The sequence below is a fragment of the Phoenix dactylifera genome, chromosome 8 (genome assembly GCF_009389715.1).
Source record: "Phoenix dactylifera cultivar Barhee BC4 chromosome 8, palm_55x_up_171113_PBpolish2nd_filt_p, whole genome shotgun sequence".
NCBI lineage: Eukaryota > Viridiplantae > Streptophyta > Magnoliopsida > Arecales > Arecaceae > Phoenix > Phoenix dactylifera.
Window position 1 is genome coordinate 13,375,892 of NC_052399.1, and position 20,974 is coordinate 13,396,865.

The 20,974-nt window shown below is 37.5% G+C and overlaps 1 protein-coding gene across 4 annotated transcripts; it reads right to left on the reverse strand.

Moving 5' to 3' along the window:
* Positions 1-2,779: 2,779 nt before the first annotated feature.
* Positions 2,780-19,712, reverse strand: LOC103695931 (two-component response regulator ORR21). 4 transcript variants are annotated; one of them, XM_039128959.1, is made up of 7 exons: positions 19,696-19,712; positions 18,897-19,099; positions 10,022-10,174; positions 9,549-9,944; positions 9,250-9,326; positions 4,194-5,677; positions 2,780-3,169 (listed from the first exon to the last, which is right to left on the reverse strand). In XM_039128959.1, exons 2-6 carry the CDS (start codon positions 19,081-19,083, stop codon positions 4,256-4,258), a joined length of 2,235 nt encoding a protein of 744 aa, XP_038984887.1. In that variant the 5' UTR covers positions 19,084-19,099; positions 19,696-19,712; the 3' UTR covers positions 2,780-3,169; positions 4,194-4,255. The 4 variants fall into 4 exon arrangements, with proteins under 4 accessions (XP_038984887.1, XP_038984888.1, XP_038984889.1 ...); XM_039128960.1 differs by lacking the exon at positions 19,696-19,712 and adding an exon at positions 19,176-19,641 and having other exon boundaries at positions 4,198-5,677; XM_039128961.1 differs by lacking the exon at positions 19,696-19,712 and adding an exon at positions 19,176-19,639 and having other exon boundaries at positions 10,022-10,168.
* Between the last annotated feature and the right edge of the window lie 1,262 nt (positions 19,713-20,974).

The window sequence follows — 20,974 nt, forward strand, 5'->3', positions numbered from 1 at the left end:
CGGATGGAAATGATTCCTTTTGAGTTTTATGTTGCACTTTGTTCTTGAAGTCCTCAAGACCTTGCTGGTGGCGTAAAGATTAATTGTGGTGTGTCAGAATGGTCCATCCTGTGGTATGTTTGTGTTGTGGCTCAGAATTGTGTCTGCTGGGGCCTCGGTCTAGGGAAGGCTTGGGGATCGCTCTGCCAACTAGTTCAAATATAACTTGAACGATTCTCCGTGCAACCAAAAAAAAAAAAAATGGAGGCCATGGTGATGGATCTAAGATCTAGTTAAGGTTCTAACATCGATCTACATGACTGGACGTGTTAGATGTTCATTATATTTCTGGATGCAGTCTCTCATCAGATTCGGGTTGTATCTTTCACGCAAGAATGTTTCACAATGTCAACCACTGGATTCTGCCTCGCACGATGCTTTAAAGAGCTCCAAACTTTTTTTTCATTCGTTTGCACAGGTGTTGAAGTCGCTTTCGTGCGATGCAACAGTTTGACATTATGAAATGTGATGCAACAGTTGACATTATGAAAAAAAAAGAAGGAGAATCATTCTTTCATGCGAAAGATACAATCTGAGCTCTTGTGCATGGCCTTGCATCAACCGGTCACTTAGCTCACTGAAATTGTATACGTACGTGCGTGGGACAATGAATGCCGTGTGGAGATTTGAGCACAGAAAGCTAATGAATGGCAGCCAAGCGGTGGCACAACCTGTTCTTTTTGGCCACCATCATTCTAATATCTTGATGGATGGGAGGTGATTGTGGGCGTTCAAACTAGACAACTTGCACTCTTATAAACAAACCTTTATTTTTTATAACAACATCACACACAGTTTTGTCAGGCTTTGAAGCTTGAACTAGTGCCATCACTTCGCGGGTTGGGATTGCTTGAGGCTTTAATGCATCTTTTAGCCCCTAGAAGATGCCGATGCTACCCAGAAGTTCCGATCCCACGTTGTTAGAAAGTTTATACTACTTCTGTTGTGCGCATTTTTATGTGTAAACCCCTATTAGATGTCAAAATTGCAAAGAAATCCTTCAGGTTAACTTGTGGTTGAGTTTTCACATTGACACGACTTGAACCCGTGACGCTTTGGAAAATGCACTACCAATCTGCGCTATATCTATTGTTTATTGTTGAATCCATAATTAATCATATGGCCTTCATCTCTAGTGAAGAAAACTTTTCTTAGGGTAAAAAGCAAGCTCCTCTCCATTCCATTGGATGAAATAATATATTTTTTTGTTTCTCGACGATGAAGTGGAGTAAGATCAAGCTCATGAGCTTATTATCTACGTTGACTCATCCTCCGTAGACGAACCTTGTAGAAGAATCTTTAGATTTTTGGATTTTCGGTCGGAAATAAAGTGAAATTGCCTTTCCTATTTGTTCCCCTAACACTGCTATGAGGAAACACATTCACTTCTTAAAATATCTCAACCACGGGCTCTTATTGTTCACACTAAATTTGGACTTGTTTGATGGGTATTTTTATTTATTTCTCGACAAACCTGACGAAAAGATGTACAGGTTTGGGGAAGGGATCTCTGGATATTCTTGTTAAACTAGGTCAAAATATTCAGTTATCGATGGATAAACTACTTTTCTAGAACGTCGACTGAAATTATATATATATATATATAATAATGGTGTGGAGAAGAAATGGGTACTTACATGTCTAACTTGTGGAAGGCTTGAGTGGCTAAACTTTTCGAGTCCTGAGAGAAACTCAGAAGATAGTTTTAAGTGAGAATTAGAACTCCTGAATTGAAGGTGGTTGTTGGAGGGGAAATGTTTGCCAAGTCTGGACAATGGCCAAAGAGCAGCCATCTTTGTTTGGTTGTTCCAATTCATCAGCAATCTGTTCCTCATCAGCGTAGGCTGATGGGTCGATCTCGGCTATCCATTTCACCGACTCCAACATTTTGAGTCACTCAAGAACCCAAGGACAGTCCCATCTCCATAATTCTGCACAGGAGGAGCTGAGTGCTTTGCAGAACATAAATCTAACTTAGTAATTGCAGAACATAAATCTAACTTAGTAATTCTGAACAACAAAGAAGTACTGCTTATGGTACAATTGCAAAGGCTAATAATGCTAGTACTAATTACTATTACTAATTATTATGGCCATCTCCATATATTCCACCATAAGAGAGAGAGAGCTTATATAAAACAGTTGTTTTGTCCCGTGAGGTCCTATAACAGTCTTGTCAGAATTTAGTATAATTATTTTGCATCATTATTTGTAAATTATACTCATAGTTTTTATTTCAATATCAAATCTATATTAATAGAAATGCCTTAACAGTGGTATCTCTCTATTGCAGATATGATGGTCCCATACATAATGAAAGTTAAAACCAGGTATATTTGAGAATTGTAGACAAAAAGCTTGGACATCTCTACCGGCCAGACGCCGAGTGTAAATTGGATCTCATTTCCACATGATGATGAAGCATGCTTTGGACTCAATCCCCAAAGATTTGGGGGACTCAAACATACTTCGAATTAGAACACATTGGCAGTGAACCTCCCATGCATGCCCGAATCTACGCTAGTTCTGGGTCTAGTTTTACTTTCATTCTTCCTTTCTACTCCAAATTAGACCACAGAGGCCCATGGTAGGTTAGTCCTGGGTTATAAGCCAACAAACTTTCAGCCATAAAGTTTCTCACCATGCATGTTTTGGGTGGGGTCTAAGATGGTTAAAACCAATGAATACCAATTCTCCATAATTACATTACTGTTAAAACCGACCAAGACTAGGCTTCCAGTTATAAAAATAAGAATAGAGATGGAGTTGGATTATTCTACCAAATCAACATATTAAACCAATTAACACAGCCGCAAGTGGGGCTTATTCCTTCAATTTCACCACAACTGTAAAAATTCAATGAAAGTAATATTTCAATTCACCCAACACTTGGGCAACAGGTAAAGATGCGGCTAAACAATAATTTGAGAACCCACTAGCCTCCAAGGACAGGACAGGACAGGTAGCACCAAATCCCATAAGGATTTTTGAACCTGAGCAGGATGACTAACCCAAATGACAGTTAGAAAGGTTAAGAAAGAAGCGGGGAGGGAAAGACTGAACCAGATATCCTGAAGAATGCATGTGAAGTGCTGCCTAGGATTTCCAGAAGAATTCTACTGCTCCATCCCTACAAAACAAGCCACCAATTAAAAGGCCTAGTGTTAAAAAAACATTCTCCCAACCAAGTAGTTGTACACAGGCATGAATAGATCCAGCAAAGCAATATGAAAAATGCAGTCTTAGGCAGGATCAAGACAATGAATTGTGCAAGCAATGTATAGGGGGGGAAGGGAGCCTACATGAAAAGGCAAAATACCATTGCCATTTTCATGTTCACGTGTGTACAGATTCTGAACTGCTCAATCTAATAGTAAACCAATTTGATAAAGACATATAGAGGCACATCTAAAGGCTGAATTACAGAAAATATGCCTTTAGTTCTGTGCCACTTGGCATTTGATTACGCGTACAGAGCAAAATGTGTGTGGTAAAGTTCCTCTCACAACAACCTGGGTATTCAAGTCAAATATATACTAGAACTTCCCCAACATACACAGCTTAAGCCTTGTATATGATATGAATGTCCAATAGCATGAATTTGGATAAACCTTCTACGACGGAAAGATAAAACATGATGAAAATTTTACCGAGGCGCAGAGAAAGTTGAGGTTTCCCTTTTAATCTTTGCAAGGCAAAAGCATAAAATGGAGATTTACAAGTTGAAATACAACACCCAGCCACTGAGTTACTACTATAACTGATGCTTAATCCACAACAACAGTGAAAGAAAAAAAAATTTAAAGAAAATTAACTGATTCACAGACTAAAAATAACATGAATGCATTTTACTACCAACAAATACTGTCAAGGCTGTTCATAGATCAAATGTAGTTAAATGAACAAACATCTATAATTTTTAATTAACTAGGTCCATCTTACCCACTTAAAAATAAATAGTCAATCTTTATAACAGAATAAACAGTCAATATTTTGTTAGCAAATAACAAAATACACTTTCAATTTTAAAGTCTAATAACAAAACCAAGGTAAATACATCAAAAGTAAAATCAGTGAAGAAAAGACAAAAGTCACAGTACAATCTCCTACTTTTACAGAAAATGAGATAAAGCACATGAGAGGTGTTACATTACCTACTTAGAGAGAACATTCATGAAGTCGCTGGAAATACGAGGACTCATTGGGTTTCCACTCTTTAAGGATCACCATTAAATCCAAAGAAAGCTTGGTTCAATATGTCTCTATCATCATCAGGACCCGAGCCATTTGTGGGAGATTTAATGTCATCCACAGCAAACTGGCAGGGCATGCGAGTACCTTGACCAATGAAACCAAGACTTCTCCCTTGTCCTTGATCCGGTAAAGTCTGTGACATTGTCTCACCACCCCGGATGTTGCTCAAGTTAGGCAAACCAAGATTTCTCCCTTGTCCCTGATTAGGCAAAGTCTGTGACACTGCACCAGCACCCTGAACGTTGATCAAATTAGGCACGAGACAAGGTGATTGATTAACAGGACCAATATTCCCATCAGGGGTCTGTGCCCTCCAACCAGTGCTGACATCAGTACAGGATGGCACTGACGAATAAATTGATTTAGGAATCGAGTATTTATTTAGTACAGTGATATCTTTAAAGCCTTCATCCGAGACTTGTGCCCGACCCAGTTGTGCATTATTTGACTGAGATGAGAGTAGGCTGTAGTCCACAATTGCACTGCTGTTCTTATATCTGGAGCTATAGCTAAGTGGGGCAGTACCGCTCCCTTCCTGAAAACTAGTCAACAGCTGCGGAGGGACTAGCATGCAGTTCTGATTTATGAGACCAGGATCATTTCCACCTTGGAAACTGGTCGATGATGAATTCAGACCTATGAGACTAAGATTATTACCTGCCTGCATACTGGCCGATGACCTCGGGGGAGCAAATATAGAGGTCTGATTCATAGGAGTAGGATTATTCTCTGCTTGTAAACTAGTCGATGACTGAGAGGGCACTACTACAGAGTTCTGATCCACGAGCACAGCCTTCTCCCTTACCTGAAACCTCTTCGACACCTGAGAGGGAAGAACTAGACAAGATGGTTGCACAGTCATTGCACGATGGGATTCTGATAGCACAGGATGAGGTTGTTCCTGCTGTAACATCGGGACCAGCAAGTTACTATTCTGAGTGCTACTTAACCCTCCAAGATTGCTGCCAGAGACCACTGCCCCAAGGTTATTGGAGGACCAAGTAGGAAAACCAGAAGACAAGCCCCTAACAGCTACATTTGATTGAGGGAACTGTCTGGGCATGTTGGCCTGGCATTTTCTCAGAGGTTGACCAAACACTATGCCATGTTCCACAGGAACAGATTTAGCTCCCCGAATTGAGGCTTGTGGAAGAATTGGTTGGTCCATTTCTGGCATTCCTAAGCTGCCAGCAGGTCGGCCTAAGAGCTCATCTTGCCAAGCAGCCAACGTTTGTGGAGGAATTTGACCTGAGATAGTCAAAGTTTGGAAATCAAGGCTTCCAAGTGAGGGCACTTCTGCATTTGAGCCAGCGCCAGGCAATGAAATAGGAAGTCCAGTGTGGTGTTGAGCTGAACTCAGTCTCTTCAGATACAATCTGAATTTCTGCACAAGTTCAACAACTTACTAGAAAATTAGAATTATAGACATGAACTACAAGGAAAAACTGAAAAACATAATTATGGACTATGTACAGGGAATCAAAAGGAAATATGTTAATGGTTCTATAATGTTCCTGTATCATTTATTTTTAAGTTTTCTTAATATACTTTTCTTTTTTACTATCATAGTTCTTTAAGTACAATCAAACTCTGATTCATGCAACCAGCCCATCATTTGCTACATATTATGGTGGACCATGTACAGGCCAAGACAGTTATGGTATACGAAACTGCTATGGAACCCTTAGATTAGCTACTAAAACTTCTTTCGACCACAGTCATTACTTTCTTTTATAAAGTAATCACATGTCATGTATGATATCGATAACAATGTCCTGCATTATCTTCCTTCAGGAGGAAAATCAAGAAAGTGGAAGGCATATAAGGTAAAGAAGCTGTTGAATATTAGGAACATCTTCAGTAGCATTTTAAGTAACATATTCAGATCTTACCCCTTCAGTAGGAGCAATATTATGTGTTTTGTTAGCAATACTCTTAAGGTGTTCTTCCACCCATATTCCACTTAATAATGTTTTCAGAGAGACCTTCACCATAAGATTGTAATCATAGTGTTCCAAATAAATGCAACTCTTTTATTTCTGTTTGTTCCATCTTTTGCTATAGATATAGAGTAACTGAAGAAGAAAAGGTGCATCTTTCATTGGCATAATAGAATTTTTAAAGCTTCCTAGATAAGTAAGATTCTTGCTATAGCGTTGCTGGAAAAAAAACAGAATGTACCAACTTTGCATCATTTATCTCAATTTACTCGTTGATGAACTTCAGCATATGAACTCAGAGTACAAATTTCTAAAGAAAACTAGAATATGCAAATGCTTCCAGAATGTCCACATATAAAATCACCTGAAAGCTTAGCTATGCTTTTGCGACCCATAATTCTGACACTTCACATATTACCTTTTCAACTAGACCCTATGTGCGCTAGTTCAGAAAACCATTATGAAGACATCCTTTCAGTTCCAAGTCTATGCTTATGCTAGAATCCCTTCATCTGTAATTCATGTTTGAATAGAGACTGGAAAGGTTATGCATCTCTCATATCTCATACTAATCAACCCGAGCAGCAATGCCATTAATATAGCTGACTGCTGATACTGTGTAGGAGCTGATATATTGATAAGGAATATTTTTTTTTTCTTTTGTTAAAGGTCCTTATAGTAATCATAGGTGTCTGGAGGGTTTTTATAACAAATAGTCACCATAAACTTTTTCTTGGCACCAATTGTTTCTAACAACCATCAATCTTTTTCAAGAACTAATAAAGTGTTTTTTTTTGCATTTCATGTTTTTTATATCACAATTTTTTCTTTTATCATAGGATTTGTGTTTTAGAATTTCATATATCATCATTTCCTTTATCACTCATAATGTTGTGAGCATAAAATACTTCAGCCTTTGAACTCTTTGAGTTAGATTAATTTGCTATGTTACATAAATCATCTATTCATAGCAAATTCATGTCTCACTTCAATTGATACTAAATCCAGTCGCTGAATTGATGTGAACTTGGATAAAAACTGGGTTACCTTAGTTTTCTTTACCATGAAAGTATCCTCAGTGAAACATTACAAACACGATATTCAACATGTTGATATTTATGGTGCCAGTAAACTAGTCAGAAATGATCTCACTTGCCATGTTAGTATAGGACACCTTGCACCATACAATTTGGTAGATGCCTTTAATTATGTTATGATCTTTCAACTGAAATGTTTTGCCCAAGCATAGCACTAAAGAGATTTGGATGGGAGATTTACTAGAGAAACCAAGGCTTTAATAATGCTGATATCACAAAATAATGGAGCCTTCTTTTTGAGGTGAAACGAGGGCTGGAGCCACCAATTTATTGAAAGAAATCAAAGAATACAACAGCCTCCGAGGAGGAGGAGTGACTACAACACGCACAACCAGAGTTCAAAAAGAAAGAATACAACAGCCCCTTTGAACTGTTATTTACTGCTATAGCAAAAATAGCATCTGTTATGCTGTTATTAGCTGTTATAACAAGAAGTAACTGATAATAATGAAAAAAACTAAACCGTTTTTCAATTATGTTGCTGTTCAGTAAATAAAAAAAATTAATTTCTTCCAGCAGATATGGACATTTGGATTTAAAAATAAATATTTATTCAATTGACAGTGAAAATGCTGACCATTATAATGGAATAATGACTAAATAACAACCATAGTATCTGTTATAAGTTCCAAAAAATGGCCCACTTGGCCTTCAAGGCTCCCACCTTGATGTTTTGTAGCATATCTGAATATGGAAGATGGGGTTGATTTATGCATTAGTACTGGATGTTGCCAAGTCATTACCTCCCATTGACAAAATTACATCTTACTTGATAAACCATTTTCCTTTTTCGGATTACAACTATTCTTTTAGATTTCTCCTGGTATTTATTAGCTATATGAATTTAATGTTTCTGGGCCACCTTGACTCTTGGTTGCCCTCCTAGTGATAAGCTGCCAGGTTGTCCATTGGTACTTGTCTACCTCCTATAATCTGATAGAACATTAATAACTGTTATTCAAAACCTTGCGAGAAACTTTTCAGGTTTAGGTTGTACATTTTATTTTGTAAAAATAGAATGAGTACATCACTACAATGGGTTTCAACTTGCAACCCATTCAAGCTCAAGAGAAATTTGTAAAATATTTAGTTGAGTCAAACTCCCCGACTACAAATAAAAACAAACCACCTATATAATTTTCATGACTCTAATTCCTGACAACATCATATTGGGTTTATTTAATTTGGTTTGCTAAAAAGCTTGTTACAAATTACCTAATAAAATTTCAAGAAGCTTCTTTAAATGTGATTCCATTTTTTCAGTTCTCAATAATTTATACGTAGAATACCAAAAGGAGTTATTCATGTTCAAGCGAGTTTCAACAATACCATTGTAACTGATGCATAAAAGCTTCTGGTTTTTCATATTCTGGTCTGAAAATTGAATGTTTTGGTTCAAATCTAGATGAACAAAGATTTATACAGAGTACAATATAGAGTTCCAACCTCCTCATAAGTTTACTTAAATTGTAATAATTTTTTATGGTAATATTTCACTAATGGGCAACATACTCCATGGCATAATATATTCTTTCCCAAGACATTACACAAACAAGGTTTACAACTTCAGTATGTGAAGACTAACCATTAATCTTAGTAAATGGTAAATATCCAGGTAATCATCCATTACAGTATCCCAATTACAGATAAAAAGAGCTGGTGTAAATTATCTCATTTTGATCCATACAAGAGCAAAGAATAAGATCTCTGTTAGTTTTATGAGATCAGAAGTTTCAACAGCAAGGATAACTGAGCTGTTCTGATAAACCGGTCAACAGAAGAACAAGAAGTATGGTATATTTCACATTTTCTAGCCAGAACATAAAGTTATATGGACGATTGGTAAACAATGAGGAACTAAGATAAGAAGAACAATAAGTTGCTTCAAAAGAAAACTCAAATGTAGCTCAAAGTCAAACCTGCAAATGGCTCGCAACATTTTCTCTCGTCAGACCTGGAACATCCATCAAGTCAAGAATTCTCTTGGGGACAGCCCCTGCAAACAATTCAGCAAAATTCATCAGTATAATATAGATTAACAACTCCAATTTATATTCATGAGGTCAATCTTAAGTATCATTATTGTAAGCAAAGCAACCAAAGATAATGACTAAATACTTCTTTGGAACTCATAATTCAAACAATATGAGGCAATGATACAAGGATAATAAAGGGTTGTAAGATACAAAGATAATAAAGGGTTGTAAGTAGTTCTCACTGTCCACTCCAAGCTGGTTTACAGCATTGACAAATTGTTGATGAAGTTCCACAGACCACACTACACGTGGTTTCTTTGATGAAGAATCCATATTGTCTGGTTCCCCTTCATCATCTTCTTTACAATCTCTTCTCTTTTTCTGAGATTTGCAGATACTATCAGTTGCATCATTTCCTGAGGAAGTTTTTTCAGCATCATCAATGACTTGTCTGTTATGGTCAGTGTCCTCAAAGCTATCTGAATGTTCAGCTTCTCTGTTTTCTTTCCACTTCTTTCTAACAACATGCTGCCATATGTTTTTCAGCTCTTCCATGCGTACAGGCTTAGCTAAATAATCACAAGCTCCGTGCTTAATTCCTTGCATCACAATACTGGTTCTCATATCAGCCGACATCACTGCAAATCGATAAACAAGACTAGTAACTTTTCTAGAATAGAAGAGATAACTTTCATATAAAAGGAAGAGTACTTACTGATAACAGGAAGATCCATTTCAAGACCAATAAGTTCAAGCAGTTTGAAACCATCCATGTCAGGCATATGCACATCACTTATTACCACATCAAAACCACCCTTACTCTCCCGCAGAATAGATAATGCTCTTGTAGCCATAGTACAAGCTGTGACTGCCCAAAAGAAAGTGCTTCAGTTTTACTTACTCTCATCCAAAGAATTAAGTGATTATGAAAGTAAACTAAAGATCATTTCCCCTCTACAAGATTGTAAGCAAGGTATCAGCATAGATAATGAAATCTGAAAGACATCAAAGGAACTTCAAAATAATTGAAGTGCTTTCTTAGAAGTTACATTGTTTATATTTTGCACAAGACTCATAAATGCCAACATACCAAGGAAGTGATTTTGCAAGCATCATTTGGAAAAGGCCTCAAATATTTTACACACAGATTCCCTGTAGTTTGTTTCACATAAAATGAGTTTTGGTAATTTATAAGTTGGAGTTACTCACAAGTGAAAAGAACACGACAGTTTTACTTGAATTCATTTTATTTCCTCCAAGAAACTAGAAAGAAATTAACTTATCATGTACTGATTACTGACAATCACCATCACACATATAGTTCACTTAATCCAAACCATGTGACTCCAAATAACGGCTTCCATGCAGCCCATCTTAAGTAGCCTTCTCTTAAAAGGAGGCATCCCTAGCCTTCTCTTTCAGCTCAAGAGTGCCTGGATTGCTACATAAGAAAAGATCACATGTTTTAGTACACAAGCATTGAGATGCCAATATGATGCAAACTGCGATCCCTATGATTTGTGCTCATAAGATGGCTACTGGCTGGAACACCCCATGCATGCGACACTTAAATCCTTGTCCGCTAATATGCAACAAGAGACATCTGGCTGTCTGTCGTGATATTCAACCATAGCCATGTGGAGAATGGAAATCGAAACAAAAAAGATCTGGCATGCTGGGAAGGCCAAGCATCATTTATAAGAACTTGATAAGAAAGAAAATTCCCCCTTGGAAAGCTGGGCGCTAACTATGGATTTGCATGATGAGAGGATGAAATTTGAAAAAAAACGGAAACCAAAGATTTTATAGAAAAATCAAAAGGAAAAAAGGAAACTAAATATTCACAATAACATCCATCTAGGTCCTCACACACAAAATCAAGGTTATATGTGCTTTCAATCTTGTGTACCACAGATGCCTGAAAGTTGCTAACAAATATCAAAGAGAGGATCATATATCACACTTGAGTTGGTCAAAGGCTGATGATGTATGCTTATTGTGTTGTACTATACCAACACATGGCATGTTCTAGCACAAAAAGTTACACAACCTTTGCAACAAAATAGATTGCTTTATACGCTTTTCCTTAAGTAGAACTCAATTTTCTTAAGCACATGTTAATTCTTACACGATTTATATGGTGTATTGCAAATTCTAAACAAACGAACACAGCCACTTACTAATTTATAAAATTCTAAAATCACAAATCATACTAGATATCTTTCTTGATTTTTGTTTAACATACTAATTGCATAATTCCAACTAATCTATATTTTTCCATGTTAGTAAGACATTGTATATGTACTGCTTTTTAAGGGAAAAAGAGGAAGCTTTCTAGACCTTTTTTGGGGAAAGGGAAGGGGAGTCCCATACAACTATGCATCTCAAAAGCAATGCCTCGTCACTTCGACACACATTGATACAAGCCAATATGGAAAGATATGAGTTTGCATGGACATGGACAATTATAAAGGGACGCACCCTTGTATCATGCCAATAAACTTCGAGCATAATATGTAACATAGATATCATGCACTATGGATGAACAATCCAATCCTTGAGAAAATGAAGTGGGTCAAGAATATTGTGATCATTATGCATTACTCCATCCACATTGATGAAACCCCTAGCTATAAGTTGGATCTAGCACAGTTCTAAGCAATGTTGGGGAGATAAATGATGAACTATTGGTGCCAACTGGGATAGGGTTTTCCCTGTTAAGGAAATGGAGTGGGGGTTTAAGAGAGGGATCTCATTCTCATCCTATTTAGTCTTTTGGTAAATGACCTCTTGATTTTCCTAGCACTTTATTTTTAAAAATCTACTTTTCTTAAAGCTTCCCAGGTTTCAATTTTAGTATGATCACTTCAGATTTCTATCTTTTCTTTTTAATATTCAGGGAACATGATAACTGGTGAAGAAATATATCTCGATCTTCTCTATCAGGAAAGTTGTGGTACTGTAGAGGGAAAAGACATTTAAAGGTTTTCATTGCTTGATCGTCAAGCATAAGCATGGATTGTAGACATGACTTTTTTGCAAATTATTTAGAGTTATAATTGTCAAAAATAATTTTACTTAAAATACCATATAGTTCTACCTAAAGTGTATTTTTGTAACAATAAATGACCTTACCCTTATTATTTCCATCATATAAATAATATATTTAGTAATTTTGACATTTCTTCCTGTTTATGACATCATAAATTGATCAACCAGCAAATGAATTGTTGACTTGTGATCTAGCCATCAAATCAAGCTGACAAGTAGTCCAGTTTCAAAATATTTGGTCTCATTAGCATTTTCTTTTTAATCTCAAATCTTATGTTACATGAACTCAAGCACAACTTTCATGTATCATTATGTGTCTAAGCATTGGATACTTCTAATTTTAGAATCTCTTCCTTTGGTCCCATAACCCATATCCATTTCTCTGTCACATGTGCAGATATTTTGGTAAACTGAAGGGTCCTAGTAATGTAGCTCAAGATGATACAATTAATTACAATATGGGTTTTGGTAATATTTTTAAATTATAATGTGATAAGAATGTGTATTTCTATCCCCTAACTACTTTTCTCAGAAGGTTTTATTCAAGTTTCTCCACTAATATCAATTATCAGTTAGGTGAAGGAATTAGGATTTACACCACTTTCCATTGTTCCCCAAATTTAGTAAATGAATATTTTGGTTTTTTAAAAAAAAATCTTTGATAATGCATATATGAAATTGACTATATAACATTGGCAAGAAAGTACCATTCTATTACTCCAACAAAATAAATTTCATTCTTAATATTTATCATAATCATATACCAAGATAGATATAAATGTATTAACTTGATTAGACTCATGGACTGTCGTACCATCCTAAACCGCCAGATACAGTGCGTACCATACCGTACTAGATCGAAATCAGTATGAAACTCATGTTCAGGTCGATACGGACCCCATACGAAGGCGTGCCGAGGCATACCGAGATGTATCGTGGTATGTACTGACCCATGATGAGGCATTGTACGATAAAAAGCAAGAAAAGTAGTATGGACAGGGTGCATACTGTACCAACTTGTACCGTACTAAACGGGTAATGTATTGGTATGGTATCTATTACCGAATTGCGGGCCTTGATTAGACTTAGTTATGTCAACAAAGCGTCCAATTTCCACTATTAAGCCTAAGAAGATCCTCCTATAAGTGTTTAATTATTGAATTAGAAAATTAGAAGTTGCTAGCACGAATATTGTTACTGATTTAAGAGAGAATAATGGAAAGAGAAGGGTGGGTGGCGGTGGGAAAAAAGCCATGTACCCCCCTTACCCAAGACTTCTTTTCTTATTAGACCTCTTGCCAGCCGAAGACACCTTTCCTTACTTAGGGAAAAGAAATGCGGAGGTCTAACATCCAAAAGCCTAAACTGATATGCTAGGCATTTAGTATTATGCATAATAAGATACCGAGAATCCTTCCTAGAAGAAGTCTTACAGCGAGCATACTTACTTCAAATTTTGAAAGCCGTGTTCGACATCACTGTCACTTCTCTTTTTTTAAAAATTTGAAAACAAAAATTTTCTTTTTGTTTTTTTTCAAAATTTCTGACAATATAAACATGTCTGATTTATTATTTTTTACTTTTTCGCAACAAAAAATAGAAAAATATTTTTGGTAAGCAAAAATTTCAGAAAATTCAAAATGAACAAAGTGGCACTTGTTCCTTCCCAAAAATCCTAATCAGAGCTCCGATATCTTGTCCGATTTTCTTGACAATCTTTCCCTCTTCTCATATCTTGACCAAGCGTCGTCAATCCTAGCCACTAGAGAAAAATTTGAAGAAAAAGGAAAATGAAAACTCTGCTTCTTGCCAACCATATCTTCCTTCCCAAACCTCCACCTTTGAAACACAAATCAAGCCCTTTGTCATGCCCTACCTCTTGCTGGCAGAGAAGAAAAAGTAGAAAAAAAAAAAGATGCCCTCTTCTTAAAGGACCTTTTCTGGGACCACCGACGCCAAGCACCAGACCGCTATTCCTAGCAACCTAGCCCCTTGTTGCCCTATGCCACCATGCCACTGCCTACCCACCCTTATCTTGCACCTCGGCCAAGCCATTGCCTATTTGCTAAATTGATCTCGAACGTTGAAGTTTCTCTCTGCTAGTGAGAGTTTGGAAGTAGCGGAGAGCTCAATTAAATGGTGTTCATGTTTCAAAGGGGGAGACTTCGGAAAGGAGATATAGTGGGCAAGATGGAGATTTTTTTCTTTAAATTTTTCTTTATTAGCAAGGGGCCAAGAGCGTTGGGCATGGTGGAGGCTTTGGTTCAGGGCGTCGATGTTCCAAAGAGTAGGCTTCAAAAGGAAGGTATGGTGGCAGAGAAGGGTTTCTATTTTTTCCCGATTTTTCTTTTTGTTGGCAAGTGTTGAAGCTGTCAGAGCCATAGAGGGCTCGATTTGGATGGGACGCTTGGGAAGAGCTGTAAAATCAGAGAGAAGGGCTCATGCTCCGCCACCTCTTTATCATTTCCTTCATCACCCTCTCGTCGTTTCTTCGGTAGCGCCTTGGCAATGACAATGATGACACAATCCTAGAAGCCCACCAGGTCTTGTCCTCCAATCTTGGAGCTAGTCTCCTCGTAGAACTAGTGGACGATAAGCCGCCCTTGCCGATGACCTCGTTTGTCAATAGGCAAAACAAAGGAAGCAAAAGAGGGTTTTGTTCGGAAGGGCTTCAGCATCGACAGTGGAGCCTGGAAGGGGGCATAATAGAGAGTGCAGGGTTGCGCTTGGCAATGGAAGCAGTGGTAGCGACGGAGAGGGAAGGGAGAGAGGTCGTTGGGGTTGTGATTGGAGAGCTCGAGGGGCCGCTTCATGGTTAAGGATGCTTCAATTACTCTCTCTTGCTATCTCTCTCTCTCGGTATATCTAAAACCTCTCAATTCTAAACCTTGGTCATGGAGCCACCGGAGGACAGGAATCTCGGCAAGGTGGTGGCGGTTGAGGAGGGAAAGGAGACAGAAAGGAGGGTTTGGGAAGGTAGGGAAGAAGAGAAGAGAGAAATTAATGATGGGAGCCACGTGATATAAGGAGTTGGTTTCATGGCCCAAAGGTAATGGAAGCAAAACTTTCCACTTTCACTTTTCCATAAATTATGTAACTCACTTTTAAAAATAAAATTAAGGGAATGAAGCATCTTTCTTACATCAGATTTTTGTGTTTTTACTTTTATAAATAAAAAATAGGAAAAAAGTGATATCATACAGTCCTAAGATTGCTAGAATTTTCAACAAGAAAATTGGCTAGATTCCTCCCTTTGAACTTTAACATCAATTGGGTAACTAAAATAGACGATCTCTACAATCATAGTTACTGCATTAATCGCTCGTTCAATCAATGATTTACCAAGTATGAATTCTTCAATCAAACTCAAGATTTTGATGATAGATTGTTAAATACCCTTGCCTCCACAAGATTTACAATCTCCATCCCCCTCTTGTCATTCTATGGCCTGCAGATGTGCATTACTCATGGTACATACAATATTGCTATCATTTACGTATCAAAGTTCATACTTGTCCATCAACTTGAGTTGTTCAACATAAACAACCTAGTTTATTCTCCCAATGGCAGCAACTAATGTGATCGAAGTTGAGAACCATCATATTTTTTTTCAACTTTTTCTAAAATTCTACTATTAATAGAAGTTGGGTACCATAAAAAATGTTTTTCTTTCTCATATTATGATAAGAGAATCGGATTCTCCTAGAATTATAAAGACAAGGAAGTATTTTAGGGGCCTGGGGGAAAGAGCTGCAACATTATTTTTTAAAGAGGCCTTCAAAGAGTTACACTTTCTTCAAGTCAGTGTTCTGAAACCTGACCAACTCACACAGGTTAACTAGAATTTTTTGGCTTTTAATTTGGTAAGATCTACGAAGGTCGGCAGGAAACTTGATGACCTGGAGCTACGCAAACCCAAAAAATTCTAGGGTTTCCTTTTCCCTCTTCCTTTGAAGCAAAGAAACACAAGCCATGCCAATCTCTACCATATGCTCCGATGGTCCATCCTGTCGGTTTGATGGAGGCAGTGGAGGGAAGGAGCAGTGGCAAAGCTATGGAGGTGGCATCACTGAGTCTAGGAAGAAGGTATGTTCTCTTCCTCTTTTGGTTTGATGCAGCAACGACAAGGCTAAATCCAGTTGGGGAAGAGGTACCATGGCCAAAGCTTTGCGGAAGTGACATCACCAAATCCACTGGGAACAAAGGCGCACAACCAAAACTATTGAGACAAAGGTTGCATAGCCAAATCTAGTCAAGATGAAGATTGCACAACTAAATTTGGCCAAGATAGAAGTTACATGACCCCATGTTCTAGTTTTAGGTTGTGCAACTATATCCAAGAGAGAAATGAGAGGCTCTATAAGAATAAGCGGTGGTCACATAGGTGCTTGCTTAATTAGGGAAGAAAGGGACCAGGGTGGTTAGTTGACCGATCCATGGTTGATCCACAATCGAATCGAGACCTGGTGCTTGGTCACCATCGCAATTTATTCTAGTCATTGGGTTCAAAACTTTGGGTTGAGAGACTTGGAGATAGAAGAAGAATAAGGAAGGCAAGAATGTTAAGAGTCCCCCGTTTACAAAGGTAGGAGAGATTGGAACAGAGAAGAGAAACATAAAAAAAGAGATCTCTCCAGCCCCACTATTTTAATCTATCATAGTGGAGAGACATGGAGAGAAGAGAAAGGAACATCCTATGTGTAATTTGTAATTTCCTTTTCTGCCACAAAAATCAAGTTTCCTCTATTGTTTTCCCCTTTCACATCCAAATAACAGAAGTGGCATTCACTTCCTTTTCTTCTCTTTTTCTTCTCTCTAGTTTGTGCTCTTTTTTCTCCATTACCTATCCAAATAAATTGTTAGTTGAGGAGTTAATATGTTGTTCCCGTTGGTAGTTGCTGCCATGCATAATTATTGATAGCTATTTGTCTATTTCCACAAACAACTTTCCTAAGTAGTAATTTCCATGGACAACTTCTACTTATGACTTTCGTAGTATGAGCAGCAGTTTTTGGTCAATTCATCATTCAACCAGTCATCTTAGTTGGTCTATAGCTGGTTTCAAAATAGTCAAAACATAACCACATAACTTGTTCATAAACTAGATTAATAACTATAAGTCATTATTATTTTTTTCTAAGAAAAGTAAAGGATCTATTTGGTTGCAGATTGAATTTCCGTATTATTAGAATTAGTTTTGCAGCAAAAATAATCTTTTACATGTAGCAAAACCCAGTTGCCATAATTTGAGTTGCATTTGCTTCAACTACATGTAATGAGACAGCCCTTTAATAAAAATTCTATAAATTGAATAGACAACAACACAAAATTAGTTTAACACCTAAACATTATTTGTGGAATGGATCTATAGCGATGTTTCAAACAATGGATTGACATCAAACATCAGAAATTCATGACTCTTCAAGATAAAGGTAAGGCCTGAGAATGGAAACTTGACATGTACAAAACAGTAGATAAGGATTTGAAACTGGTTCAATAATTGGAAAGTTGGATTATGCAGAAAGCCTGTTACTAAAAGTCAGCTCAAAGAAAGTGGTGATGATTAGCAAATGCTTCCGCATTTTGTTATGACAGCTGCAATTTCTTTCTCCATGAATGGCAGCAAATATGATAGTAGCAAGGATCCAGCGATAACTAGAAGGGTACTCCAGTATGGAGTTCAACATAAACTTTACTAGAACAGTCATGCTTAAAAAAGGTATGTCTCATAACATTTTGCTAGTTGTAGATGGTAACTTATAGATGAGTGTTTACGAACATGGTATCAAAGACTGATGTTCGCAAGCTTTCTGGCTTCACTTTGAGGTTTTCAAAGTTTATTCTCTATTCTTGTTTCTTTACTCCAAAAATTCCAGAATTTTTGATATTGAGATGTAGTACATGGAGATGTTGCATAGCTGAAGAGAGGGATCAAAAAACATAGTTAAACAGAGAGGTTAGGTCATCGGCTCCTTAAAAAGGGAAAAAAAAAGGTTGAAGACCTGAAGTTATATTTTAGAGGCCACGCGTCCAGGGAAATTTGATTTTCGATAGCAGAAACAAACACACATTTTCTTTTTAAATATAATATGATTTCTAAACAGCACAAGAAAAACATGGAATTATAATGATTTACTAAAGAACTCAAACACACTCTGAATTCTTATCAGTATGTAATTCAATGAACCAAGGTAAAACCTAGATACATGTTTGATGTTTCCCATAAACAAATGATCATGGGCTAACAATCATCGTACATAGGTCTATCAGCAAAACAAAGGAGTAAAAACAGTTGCATAATGACAATATCCAGCAACCACGGCACAATTTACAGCAAGAAACGACCAAGAGTCAAAATTTAATGATTAGCATGATATTGAAAAATTATAAAAACAAAAATCTGATATTATAGAACAACATCTAGACTTGGAAAATAAAACGTATAACTCCAAATTCACAACAAACCAAATCAAAGACCACTAATAAACAAGAAGGAACCGAACTTTCCCACAGAAATAAAAGCACCGAGACAAGCTCACCATTATAACCGCATTCCAGAAGCATCCGCTCCAAAACCTTCAAGCAGGTGGTGTCGTCGTCCACCACAATAACCCTCATCCCCATCGGGAAATCCTTCGGCATCGGCTCCTTCACCTCGGACGACGACCTCCCGTAAAGGTTCCCCATGCTCATGCTCGACAGCGGCATCTGCTGCACCTTCGCCATCTCCGCACCCCCTCCTCTTAAAAAAAGAAAGAAGAAGAATAAAAAATTATTAAAAAAAAACTTTAAACCTATAAACCACCTCAAACCCACACCAGAACTCTTCCCAGCGCTCCAACCCCGGTCTCTCCGATCAAAGCTCCACCGACCTTCCCGCCGATCTCCCACCAGATCCCCACTCCGAAGCCCTCCTCCGCCACAAGAACCCGCCGGAGAAGCCAATAGAAGGCTCAATTCCGGACGGATCCGCTGCGAGATCAAGAACCAACTCCCCTCCCTCCGGCCGCCCCCGGGATTGCCTCCTCTCGATATCGCCGAAGCCTGGCTCGAAGAGGGAAGAGAAAGAGAGGAAGAAAGAATGCAGCAAAAACTGTCCTTTTGGCGTCTCTCTCTTTTATATTTTTCCTCCGAGAAGATCGACGAAGAGTTTATATCTGGTCAGAATGGAAGTGGGAGAGGGCAACAGCACAGGGGGTTGAATCTTTTGGATGATTTCCCGTTTCCAAAATTAGGACCGGTGGCCGAGACTCACGTCACAAGGGAAAAGTTTTTTTTTTTTTTTTTTTAAGGAAAGACATGTATCTGGACTTAATTTAAAGGCCAGCGGGAGCTCACCTCGGCACCAAGATGGCGGAAGCCACTTCAGAGAGAGAACTACCGGGCTCTCCCTCAGACTATTTCCAGCGAACCAAACAAGCCCTCGTCCTTTTGGTGATAACCAATATAGTCCTTGCCAAGGGACTGCTAGGGACCCAAATGCAATAGTTTGAGGGGCAGCAGCAGAAATGGAAGGTCCTGAGGAACTTGCCTTCAACTTTTGGCCAGAGTTTGTTTGGGCCACTCAGTGTGGTTAGTGTGAGCTGATTCGATGGATTGTGTTGTCTGGATAGGCGTGTAATAAATTTGGAATCAATGTTAAAGGGGAAGAGTAATGGAGGTTGGATAATTTGGAAATGTAGGATGTATTTAAAGTTTGTAAAGGTGGAGAGATGGGTTGGCACTTTAAATGTTATGTTTTGCGAGGGAGGGAATTAATGGAGGTCTTTTGGCCACTTCTTTTTAATTTTTGCCTCGTGAGTTATCGCTTGGGAAGTGCATGGGGAGTTAAGACATTGAAGGAAAGTCTTTAGGGCATTTGCTTTTAATATTTTGCCTTTTTCACCTGCAGATTTTTACAATAATGGGTTTGTAACGTTTGATTGATTGGATTTGACCGGGTTGTGCTGTCTTGGATAGATTTGCTACAAATTTAGGATGAATAATTAATGGAGGTGAAGTGGGTGAAGAGTTGTTCTTGGGGGGCTGTTTACTTATTTTGGAAAATGTTAAACTAATAGCAGTACTAGCTATTTATCCTTAAGAATTAAATTTTGCAACTGTTTTAGATCTAAAGTTCCCTATGGTTTGGTGGGAATCCCTTAAAAATAAAAATTATGGGACACTACCTTTAATTCTTAAGGGTTGTTTGTATGAGTTGCTGCTTCTTTAGTATTACCATTTGTTTTTTTTAATTATTATTTTAAAAAAATAGCATCTTATGGCTAAAATTTCACTTGATTAGTTGAGATTTCTTTGAGTTTGTATTGAATATATATAGAATATACAAGAGTAATTATAGATGAAAAATTAGGAGAAAATTACAGCAGTAATTCAATTTCAAAATTTTAATTTGAATGTGAATAGAGAAAAAAATAGAAAAGAAAAAAATAGAAGATTATAATAATAATTTGAATTCGAAAATTAAATTTGAATAGAGAGTTTAAGGTACATTATTATTTTCCTCAAACTGAGTATTTGGTTGAATGTAAAGCTTAGACTATAAAAACCGAATGCGATTGGAGTAAAGACTTTTGGTGAAGATGTCAGCGATTTGGTCTGCAAAAGAGATGAATTT

Bases quoted from the DNA above. Each gene is read 5' to 3' on its own strand.
- LOC103695931 (XM_039128959.1), bottom strand. From the start codon at position 19,083: ATGGCGAAGGTGCAGCAGATGCCGCTGTCGAGCATGAGCATGGGGAAC. The intron at 10,175-18,896 runs GTGAGCTTGTCT...TCTTTTGGGCAG, and splicing joins TCTGGAATGCGGTTATAATG to TCACAGCTTGTACTATGGCT. The intron at 9,327-9,548 runs GTGAGAACTACT...AATTGTTTGCAG, and splicing joins AAACCAGCTTGGAGTGGACA to GGGCTGTCCCCAAGAGAATT.